We start from the raw sequence: 11802 nt of genomic DNA on the forward strand, positions 1-11802 counted from the left end.
GCAGAGGGAAATTCCGCTCGGTCTCCCAGCCTGTTGTCTATCCCCATTGTTTTTGAATTCTTCTCTCAACAGCTGCCTTACTCTCGATAGGGTTCCATCACAGCAGCTGACCCTGAGGTAGTACAAATGAGACATATTAGAAAAAAAATTCCAAAAGGACTTAGTGGAGTAGACGTTTGTGTATCCTTTTCTCTCTCAGAATCACACAGCACAGAAGGAGGCCATTCAGCCCATCGTGCCTGTGCCATCTCTTTGAAAGAGCTATGCCATTAGTCCCACCCCCCCCTGCTCTTCCCCAAAGCCCTGCAATTTTTTCACCATCAAGTATTTATCCAATTCCCTTTTGAAAGTTACTATTGAATCTGCTTCCACCGCCCTTCAGGCAGCGCATTCCCGATCACAACAACTCGCTGCGTAAAAAAACATTCTCCTCATCTCCCCGCTGGCTCTTTTGCCGATTATCTTAAATCTGTGTCCTCTGGTTACCGGCCCTTCTGCCAGTAGGAACTGTTTCTCCTTATTTGCTCTGTCAAAACCCTTCATCACTGTTGAAGCTGGCCGTTCTGCTTCCTAAAGGCATCTCCTCAAAAGCTGTACTTGGCACTGAAGTAACTCCTTGTTCACTATTGTGGCAGGGAGGGAGTACGACAAAGACGGCAACCTGAGGTCATGGTGGAAGAACTCCTCAGTTGAAGCCTTCAAACATCAGACCGAGTGCATGATCGAACAGTACAATAACTACACCATCAACAGCGAGCAAGTGAATGGCAAGCAGACGCTGGGTGAAAATATCGCTGACAATGGAGGTCTGAAAGCAGCTTACCATGCAAGTACCTGTAGCTCGTCAGGGTGCCTGGCACACACCAGTGGTATCTGTTAGACTTCCGATTGTAGACACCTCTCTGGTAGTCACAGGTGGAACTTTCCTGTTGGGCATTACAAATGAAGGGAGAGTCTCGGGTGTCTTGTCTTCAGGTCATTGATTCATGGATTTGGATGTGGTAATTGAATTCATGAATTAAATGGCTCATGTTTAAGAAAACAAGAAGCAATGGCAGACATCATATTGGAGGACATCATTGAGTCACTTGCACGTGATATCATCATTGTGAAAGTGCCATCAGACTCTTCCCTCCAAATAAACTTAAAGGTGACGTCATCGGTGTTCCAATGTGATTTGAGCAGCAACTCGTGGTGACCCCGGCGTAAAAATCTGGCTGGAAGCAGGAGTGTGGCCAGAAAAGGCCAAGTTAAGTCATGTTTTTTTATTCTTTGGGAAGGTTCCTCGGGAGCCAGGAGGGGCAGGAGTGCTCCTTCAAACCCTAGAAGGATCCCTCTGTCCTCCCCCTGTCCCAGTCCTCCCTACACCGCCATCCCCCAAGCACTTGCCATGTGATGGGGACGGTTCTTTTGGGTCCCCGGCGATGGCCATCTCCCGGCCCAATTCCCGCTGCCATCCACCGGCCTTCACCTCATTCCCGTTGGCTTTTTGAGGGCGACCGATTTCAGGAATTAAAAGGAGGCCCGGCTGTTAAAATCAGCCTGGGCCTCGCTTCCTTCATGACTTCCTAGTGCGCAACTTGTTTTGGCGCCCCCCCCCACCGAGAATCTCCCCCAACGTCTGCTGCAGCATAAACCATCCCAGCAACCGGGGCAGTGTCTACAAAACTAAACCTTCAAAGCAGGGCGCTGCTGAAACTGAGCCTGCCCCGGAGAGCTCCCCTGTGCTGCAATGTGGTGTCAGCCTTGGTCCCTGAGTCTGTAGGTTGTGGCTTCGACTTGAGCTCGCAACTAGGCTGACACTCCACTGCAGTACTAAGGGACTGCTGCAGTGTCGGAGGTGCCGTCTTTCAGATGAGACATTAGGCCGAGGCCCCGTCTACTCTCTCAGGTGGACGTAAAGGATCCCACGGCACTATTCAAATGTCCCGAGGATGCGAAAGGCACCATGTAAATGCAAATTTGTTTTTACTGACTGATTCTCAGTAAATGACTAGAAATAGTAAACAGCGGTTTTGATTATAATCCAGAGAAGATGCTAAAGGGATTGTTCAAATGAATCTGTAATGAGAGGTCAATACTCCAGCTAAAAAAAAAAATCTGCTTTTCAGGCCTACGAGAGCTGGGTGAAAAAGAATGGTGAAGAGATGGTTCTGCCCACCCTGGGCCTCACCAATAGACAGCTCTTCTTCCTTGGATTTGCACAGGTGAGGTGCATTATATTTAATTGTATGCAAGTCTCGAAGTGATGGGACACTCGGAAGCTGGGAGGGCTGGATTTCCAACCAGGCTTCAAATCCCAGTCACGACCGACATTTCCACTTGGGCTTTCACTCTTTGATTGAATAATGACACATTTTGGTGCAATATTGTTCCTCCGGTGTTAAGGATTCAGTAACAGAATCTGCTTCATTGCTGTTTGCATATCCCATGGACCATGTGAACAGTTTTGCTGTTGGAACAGTATTGGTCAAGGATCCTTTGGATCTAGAAATCTGTCATTTAGGGTGTAAAGCAGCCGGGAAGGAAAATTCCTTTTTATTTAAGGAAAGGAGGGGGAATGGAGGAGGAAAAGGTAATGGGTAACTTTGTGAGATGTGTTATGGAGTCTGGTCCATGTATTGTACGGCACTGAACTCTTGTACGTTTATTGTTTGGGTGCAATGTTCCCATAATGTGAAGAACTCAATGTTAAAACGTGCTTTCTTACAGTACCTCTGTTCAATAGTCCTCGGGCCAATAGGCCATTTGGGGTGTTGATGTTCCGAATAACTGCCCGAATCCGTGAAGTTAAAGTTTAAGACTGAAGGCTTTTATTAAGTAAGAATCATGGCAGAGTTAACAGAGTTCATCATCGACCGAGCCCTTGGTAGAACATACCAGAAGAGGGGCGGGGCCAGGGAGGAGCATTAGTGGTTCCCCCCGGTGGAACATTCCAGACATTACAAGTACAAATATCAGAACACAGAGTTATTTCATCACAGGTGTTTACATTGCCTTGGAAGAGCTGTGCTGAGGGACTGAGAGACTCAAAATCAGGGATAAAACAGACAGAAAATTAATTTTTTTTAAAGTGTACTTGCTAGTTCGAAAAGAAATAGAAAGGCTTTGAATCCTAGAATCATCTTCTCTTGGACAGTCCCTCGGAACTGAGGATGACTTGCTTCCACACTAAAAATGAGTTCTCAGGTGACTGATGAGTCCAATGGGGGACCTACAGTCTCTGTCACAGGTGGGGCAGACGGTGGTTGAAGGGGCGGGTGGGTGGGGTGCTTGGGTTGACGTGCGCTCCTTCCGCTGTTTGCGCTTGGCTTCCGCTTGCTCCCGGCGAAGAGACTCGAGGTGTTCGGCGCCTTCCCGGATGCTTCTCCTCCACTTTGTGCGGTCTTGGGCCAGGGATTTCTTACAGCACAGAAGGAGGCCATTCAGCCCATCCTGCCTGTGCTGGCTCATTGAAAGAGCTCTCCAATTAGTCCCACTCCCCTGCTCTTTCCCCGTAGCCCTGCAAATTTTCCCTGCAATAATTAGCGATCCAGTTGCCTTTTGAAATTTATTGTTGAACCTGCTTTCATAGTAACTTACATTTATATAGCACCTTTCACAACCTCAGGACGCCCCAAAGCGCTTTACAGCCAATGAAGTAATTTTGAAGTGTAGTCACTGTTGTAATATAAGAAATGCGGTGTTTCTGCCCCCTCAGGTTTGGTGCTCGGTGCGGACCCCAGAGAGCGCCTACGAAGGGCTCATCACAGACCCCCACAGCCCTTCGATGTACAGGGTGATCGGAACCGTGGCCAACTCTGTCGAATTCGCCGCGCATTTCAACTGTAGGCCGGGAAGCCTGATGAACCCTGTGAGAAAGTGTGAGGTGTGGTGATTCGAAAGGGGGAGAGAGAGAGAGAGAGAGAGAGAGTGCAAAACCCACAATTCCTGGAAGAGCGAAGCGGGATCGATTGGACCGGTGGACCCCCACCTCGACTAAACCGGACGTTTCTCCGCCTTGCGACAAAGGGAAATTTATTTGGCTGTACTTTGATTCAAAAGCCTGTGGATTGCACAGTGTGAATTTTTTTTATTCGGTTTCCCGATCTGTGGATGATACTGGAATCTGCGGGGGGAAAAGAGCAAGCAACCAAAAAAAAAAACAGGTGACATTTGGTGTCGTCGTTCGAAGACTGGAGGCCGATCGTTACCAAAAACAATCATTGCTGATTCGCTTCAGAACATTTTACACTTTAGTAACTGTTTTTATTTTAGTAAATTGAATATTTAAAATCTTACAGAATGACGTTGGGGGATTCCCTCGGGGGCGGGGGGCGGGGGGGTTCGCGATTGGTCTCTAAATACGGCGGGATCCTCGTCCGCACTACACAGACGGCACTTCCGCCGATCATCCGCCAAAGTTGACAAGTCCCGAGGAAATTCCCAGCACAGGTTTTTAATTATTGGCCGTAGTTTGTAGCCGGGCCCAATGTATCCACCTCAGTCTGACCTAATCCAACGGGGGAATCGTGAATATTATCTGCAGACGAGGCCTCCGTCCGTTCCCGAGGGTTTCTGCCCGCTCGTTTGTCCGAGTTTTGCCTTCTGTGCCCGTTCTGCCACCTTCAGCGGGCAGCGGGGAGGTGTCAGGTGAAGACAGATGATTAAACCGCCTCCTAACTAACTTGGATTAACTAATTGATCAGCCAACTTACCCCCTCCCACCCGCCCCCCCCAACCGCCCACAATACCCGCAGGTCGACAGTAGAGCGAAAACCTCAGTCCGCACCAACTTCCTGTTTCGCCATGGGGTGGAGGGGATTGGGAGAGCGAGGCAATGGTGGAGAGAAAGTGCGTCTTGGTCTTATTTAAGCCCTTGCTTTTAGATTGGTTCCATCAAAGCGTGGCAGGATCTTTTTAAAAACTGGCATTTGCTTGTATTCATCCCCAGCCCATCTCCAAAGCTAGCTCACTATGGCCAGTGTCCTAGAACTTGAGTCTGCAAATTCAGCTTCGCAATGTTAGCATCTTAGTGCTGCGATGCTATCGTGGCTAACTTTCGAATGTAAGCAAAGCATTGCAGCACCAGCCGTGGGCTTCTGTCCTGAGTTCACTGGCAGTATCAGGAGGAGGCAGACCCAAGGCCAGGACAGACAGACAGTGTCCCCTTACTAAAACCTGCGACAAATGCAACTCTAGTAACTGTCTGCTCAGTGGGTAACTGTACTGGTTGCTCTGATGCAAGCCAAGAAGGTCCCAGATACGAGCCCGAGTCTGTGTTGAGTTGGGTGATCGTAGCTGGAGTGGAGAGAGGTGTGTAAGCACATGATCTGCGTGCCCCCTGCCTAGGATGGAGACAAAATTATACATATTGTTGCTTCTGATGACTATTCAGTGATCCCGGCTGCAGAGTGTATGTGCCTATGTGTGTTCAGGTGTACAGACCTCCACTGAGGACGGGACGGGACTTGTCTACAGTGCCCACAACTATAACACCAAGTCACGTGGTGAAATAACCCACTGACACTCGTAAATAAGTTCATCCATGAAGAATTGCCACTTGGGTTAGAAACTGCCGGGCTCCCAGCATTGCTGGCCCCCAACAGGACAGGACAGGAGAAACTGGAGGGGTTGGATTGGGGCAGGGGTGGGTGGTGAACTTTAGTAGCTGGAAGGTTTGCTCGTCAAGCACACGAACGGTTTGGAAGCAAACACCGACGCCATGCCTTTGAAAAGCCTGCGTTAAATGGTCAACTCACGCTAGTGTGGGCGGATGTTTCACAAGTGTGTGCAGGTGGCTGACGGCCATCCACCCACCCCACCCCCAGCCCCTAACACAAGATAGCGGGCACAAAGCCCGCTGGTGGTGGCGAGCTACCTCCTCACTGGCACCGCCACAGACCCGGAACATTTAGGCTCTGCTTCAATAGGTTGCTGCTTTGTGAAATGTTATATCCATTTATTTAAATTCCCATTCATTTGTCATAAATGTGATTTTAAAGCTGAAAGTTCATATTTTACTGGACAATATTATGCTGAGTAACCACTAATACATGTTTCGATTTCCCCCCCCCCCCCCAACCCCCGCCAATCTTCCTCCTCCTGGCTAAGAGTTGCCACTACGCCCAACAGGTGCGGAGTCCACTTCATTCTCATCACCAATTACAAGAGAGTTTCCGCTTTCCCCCACCTCACAGTGCAGCCTTTCTCCGGCTAAATTTCACCAGTTATTATTTACTTCATCTTCCCAATGACGAGGCCACAGTTAGCTTGTTGAGAATGGGAGAGGGGAAGTCAATCACCTTGGGGGAAGAAAACACATGATACTGAAGAGAGTTAAAGGCAATGTGAAAAGGTAGCATTGTGAATTTACCTGAATTCCAATGGCCTTTGCCACAGAGTTGTAATATACCTATATATGTATATGGTTGGTACGTGGGCTAGATTTTTCCTTATTATGTTTGATGACCCATCCCGCTGCTTTGCATCTTTTTGCTTCTTCTGCACAAATGTAACTTCAGCTGCTAATGAAAGGACGTGAATCCCCTGCTGCACTGTCACCGGGATCGCTCTTCGCCTTGCTTCATTGCTGCCTCCCGCGTTATCCTGTGGAGCAGGAGATCTCCGTCGTTAGATCGCGGTGAGCGGGCGGTTGGACTTGCGCAGCTCTGGCACGCCGAATAAATGATCTTTTTTCTTTTTGTTTGTTTGCTTTGTGAAACGTGTAGAAAATGTTGAAATGTTCCACACTATACTGAACTAAAACTGATGCCGTGTTGTCACTAGGATTTCATTTGATGGAATGGCGGGCGGGTGAACTGTGAGGCGATTCTCCACTTCGGCATTTCTGGCACATCCTGGGGGGGTGGGGGGAGCTTGTCGTGAAATCGTCTAACCCCAGCCCGTGATTCTCTGGCCACTAAAATGTCTGTCTCTTTGAACTGTGAAGAATAGCCAGCATTACAATTACAAACTCGGCCCTCCCAACTTGAGCGGTGTTTGGAGAAAGCAATTTGAAGTGCAGAACACCAGGTCTGCTGCTGGCGGTTCCAGGTCTATTACTAAGCATTGCAGGTTTGCCAAGAAAAAATAAAAGTCACTTTAACTTGTTGTACACACAAAACAACTCAACATGGATTTAAGTGCCCTGTGCACTGTTTTGAGAAAACGCTCCACGATTAATTCTACCCCCGTCACTTTTAACATCTATAACAATGAGCAATTGTGCCCCATAGAAACACAGAACTAGAAACATAGAAACACAGAAGATAGGAGCAGGAGTAGGCCATTCGGCCCCTCGAGCCTGCTCCGCCATTCAATGAGATCATGGCTGATCATCCAAACTCAGTACCCTGTCCCTGCTTTCTCCCCATATCCCTTGATCCCTTTAGCCTTAAGAAATATATCCAACTCCTCCTTGAATATATTTAATGAATTGGCCTCTACTGCCTTCTGTGGTAGAGAATTCCACAGGTTCACCACTCTCTGGGTGAAGAAATTCCTCCTCATCTCAGTCCTAAATGGCTTACCCCTTATCCTTAGACTGTGACCCCTGGTTCTGGACTCCCCGGCCATCGGGAACATCCTTCCTGCATCTAGTTTGTCTAGTCCTGTTAGAATTTTATAAGTTTCAATGAGATCCCTTCTCATTCTTCTAAACTCCAGCGAATATAAGCCCAATCGACCCAATCTCTCCTCATACATCATTCCTGCCATCCCAGGTATCAGTCTGGTGAATCTTCGCTGCGCTCCCTCCATGGCAAGAACATCCTTCCTCAGATAAGGCAACCAAAACTGCACACAATACTGAAGGTGTGGTCTCACCAAGGCCCTGTACAACTGCAGCAAGACATCCTTGCTCCTGTACTCGAATCCTCTGGCTATGAAGGCCAACATACCATTTGCCTTCTTAACCGCCTGCTGCACCTGCATGCTTACCTTCAGCGACTGGTGCACAAGGACACCCAGGTCTCGTTGCACTTTCCCTATTCCCAATCTATTGCCGTTCAGATAATAATCTGCCTTCCTGTTTTTGCCACCAAAGTGGATAACCTCGTATTTATCCACATTGGGCAGATGCATGGCAGATGCAGTATAATCACCCAACCTGTCCAAATCATACTGGAGTTTCTCTGCATCCTCCTCACAGCACACACGCCCACCCAGCTTTATGTCATCTGCAAACTTGGAGATATTACATCTAGTTCCCTTGTCTAGATCATTAATATATATTGTGAATAGCACCGATCCCTGTGGTACCCCCCTAGTCACTGCCTGCCACTTGGAAAAAGACCCGTTTATTCCAACTCTTTGCTTCCTGTCTGCCAACCAGTTCTCTATCCAAGTCAGTACCTTACCTCCAATCCCATGTGCTTTAACTTTGCACTCTAATCTCTTATGCGGGACCTTATCGAAAGCCTTCTGAAAGTCCGAATACACCACATCCACTGGTTCTCCCTTAGCTAGACTATCAGTTACATCCTCAAAAAATTCCAGTAGATTAGTCAAGCACGATTTACCTTTTGTAAGTCCATGTTGACTTTGTCCGATCCCCACTTGGCTTACTTCTTCTTAGGCAGTCCCTTGGAACCGAGGATGACTTGCTTCCACATTAAAAATGAGTTCTCAGGTGACTGATGAGTCCAATGCGGGACCCACAGTCTCTGTCACAGGTGGGGCAGACGGTGGTTGAAGGGGCGGGTGGGTGGGGTGCTTGGGTTGACGCTCCTTCCGCTAGTTGCGCTTGGCTTCCGCTTGCTCCCAGCGAAGAGACTCGAGGTGTTCGGCGCCTTCCCGGATGCTTCTCCTCCACTTTGTGCGGTTTAGGGCCAGGGATTCCCAGGTGTCAATGGTGATGTTGCACTTTTTCAAGGAGGCTTTGAGGGTGTCCTTGAAGCGTTTCCTCTACCCACCTGGGGCTGTCTTGCCAAGTCGGAGCTCCGAGTAGAGCGCTTGTTTTGAGAGTCTCGTATCGGGCATGCGGACGATGTGGCCCGTCCATCGGAGCTGATCGAGCGTGGTCAAAGCTTCGATGCTGGGGATGTTGGCCTGAGCGAGAACACTGACGTTGGTGCGCCTATCCTGCCAATGGATTTGCAGGATCTTGCGGAGGCAGCGTTGGTGGTACCTCTCCAGTGCTTTGAGGTGCCTGCTGTACATGGTCCATGTCTCTGAGACATACAGGAGGGCGGGTATCACTGCTGCTCTGTAGACCATGAGCTTAGTGCCGGGTTTGAGGTCCTGGTCTTCAAACACTCTCTTCCTCAGGCGACCGAAGGCTGCACTGGCACACTGAAGGCGGTGTTGGACTTCGTCATCGACGTCTGCCCTTGTTGACAGTAGGCTCCCGAGGTATGGAAAGTGGTCCACGTTGCCCAAGGCCTTGTCGTAGATTTTGATAATCGGGGGGCAGTACCTAGTGTACTGTTAGCAGTATAATAGAAAACTCACGGGCAAGTCAAATACTCTAATGTTCTGCTAATATGACTCTTGTGTGATCCTCTTCACGCTTAACAAGTAGCTGTTGAGCCGGAGTCGCTGCTCCCGCTTACTGCCCACTGGTCAGGCCAGAGTCGCTGCTCCCGCTTACTGCCCACTGGTCAGGCCAGAGTCGCTGCTCCCGCTTACTGCCCGCTGGCGTGGGTGTCGGGTAAGCACAGGACTGGACTCTGCCGTCTGTTAATGCATCAAGAACGGGTACTTGAGTGAAGGACTAGAGAGGTTGCTGGAGACCTTTTGGAACTGTACCCCAGGGTGAAATCAGGAGGAAAGGAGAAAATTGACAGGAAAAGCATTTTCCTATTTTCCACCATGGGTTGAAGTCATTTACACTACGTGTACAGCGTAGAAACAGGCCATTCGGCCCAACTGGGCCGTGCCGGAGTTTATGCTCCACACGAGCCTCCTCCCACACCTGTTCATCTAACCCTATCAGTATAAACTTTTATTCCTTTCTCCCTCGTGTGTTTATCCAGCTTCCCCTTAAATGCATCTATGCTGCTCCTCAGCTTCTCCTTGTGGTAGCAAGTTCCACATTCCCACCGCTCTCTGGGTATTTCATTGAAACCTGTACATTTTTGTTGTGTAAGCTAAGGCTTGTGTTTCTTGATGACCCATACATGTGTAGTTTGCAGCCAGCATTGTCACGTGGTATTAATGCTTGATGCTGGAGAAGCCCAAATAGCACAGAGGGGAAAATGGCATAATTTATACACAATGTACCCAATAACAGCCTTCTACCATTTTAATGAGATATTATAGATCATGGGTTGGGTCTCAGCGGAAGTATTGTGTTCAATTCTGGGCATCACACTTTAGGAAGGATGTCAAAGCCTTGGAAAAGGTGCAGAGGAGTTTTACTAGAATGGTACCAGGGATGAGGGGCTTCAGTTACGTGGAGAAGCTGGGATTGTTCTCCTTAGAGCAGATTTAATAGAAGTTTTCAAAATTATGAGGGGTTTTGATAGAGCAAATAGGGAAAACTTTCCACTGGCAGAAGGTTTGGTAACCAGAGGACACGGATTTAAGGTAACTGGGAAAAGAGCCAGTAAATTTCTTTTACGCAGCGAGTTGTTGTGATCTGGAACGCGCTGCCTGAAAGGGCGGTGGAAGCAGATTCAATAGTAACTTTCAAAAGGGAATTGGATAAAAACTTGAAGGGGAATAATTTGCAGGGTTACGGGGAAAGAGCAGGGGAGTGGGACTAATTGGAGAGCTCTTTCAAAGAGCCGGCACAGGCACGATGGGCTGAATGGGCTCCTTCTGTGCTGCATGATTCTACAATCTGACCAGTGATTTATCTTCCAGAAATTCTGGTACTTGAACCAGTGGGTGTTTTAATTAAAGTAATAGTAGGAAACTGTAAACCAATTCCACGCTAGACCTGATGCCTCAAATTTCAGTGGAGCTGGTTGAAAATGTTTTCCTTTTCTAGACCTGACGTCGCCTTATCTGATACTCGAAACAGATGTACAGCTGATTTGTGTAAACCTGCGAGTACTGTGTGCAGGAACGCACGCACGTGTGTGGGCTGGAAGTTCGATTAGTGAGGGTGTAATGATTCAAGGTTTCCTGACCTGTCTGCTACACCTGAGATGGTACTGATTCCAATCCGGTGTTTGGGATTTATTACCCATCACTCCAGATAGAGCATCATCATTTCCATCATTCAACTTGAACCTGGAGAGAAGGTCAGTCACGCTACAAGAAAACAAGCCCACAATACTCAACATGTGACATTAACAATGGGCCAGAAGTTAGGATTGGGTGCTTGCCGCGCGTGCAAGCCCCCGATGTGCACTCACCCGGCGCGCCGACATCTGAAGCCTGGGCCTGCTTGCATTTCCTGTCACTGGCCCGGTTCAGCAGTCGGCGCGATGTGCTTACCTGATCCAGCGGCGTAGTTAGTTCGATGTGCCGGCTGGGATCAGGTGAGCACTCTGCAGCCAATCAGGGGAAGGGAAACTCATTCATGAGTTTGATAGTAAAGACTGTCAAACTCATGAAAAGTACGGACACCCAAAAGACTAGTTTAACTTTAATTAAAATTTTAAAAAACATCCCAATAATTAAATAAACTATAAATAACTTTAAAAAACTATTTAAAACAATTAATAAAATTTTTGAAAAAAATAATTTTTTACGAAATCGGGTCTAAAAATAAACTTACCTTACTGTAAAGTCCTTATAAACAATGAATCTGTGGAAAAAATGTAATAATTTTAAATAATAGACCACTCACCTTCAAGAATCCACTCCTTACGCCTCCTTTTTTCATTTCTAAAAAGTTCAGGCCCTTGCACACGCGCAAACCTGTCAAAA

At 48.0% G+C, this 11802-nt stretch overlaps 1 protein-coding gene across 2 annotated transcripts in view; it reads left to right on the forward strand.

Annotated features, from left to right (window-relative positions):
• LOC147100498 (endothelin-converting enzyme 1-like) overlaps positions 1-6681 on the forward strand; it is a 312062-nt gene extending 305381 nt beyond the window's left edge. For both annotated transcript variants that reach the window (XM_085966797.1, XM_085966796.1), the window contains 3 exons: positions 636-826; positions 2112-2207; positions 3701-6681. In XM_085966797.1, the coding sequence (XP_085822923.1) occupies positions 636-826; positions 2112-2207; positions 3701-3877 (464 nt within the window). In that variant the 3' untranslated portion in view covers positions 3878-6681. The remainder of the gene's footprint in view (positions 1-635; positions 827-2111; positions 2208-3700) is intronic.
• The last annotated feature ends 5121 nt before the right edge of the window (positions 6682-11802 follow it).

The sequence above is a fragment of the Somniosus microcephalus genome, chromosome 25 (assembly GCF_052327205.1).
Source record: "Somniosus microcephalus isolate GS21.2 chromosome 25, FLI_Smic_1.0, whole genome shotgun sequence".
Classification (NCBI taxonomy): Eukaryota; Metazoa; Chordata; class Chondrichthyes; order Squaliformes; family Somniosidae; genus Somniosus; species Somniosus microcephalus.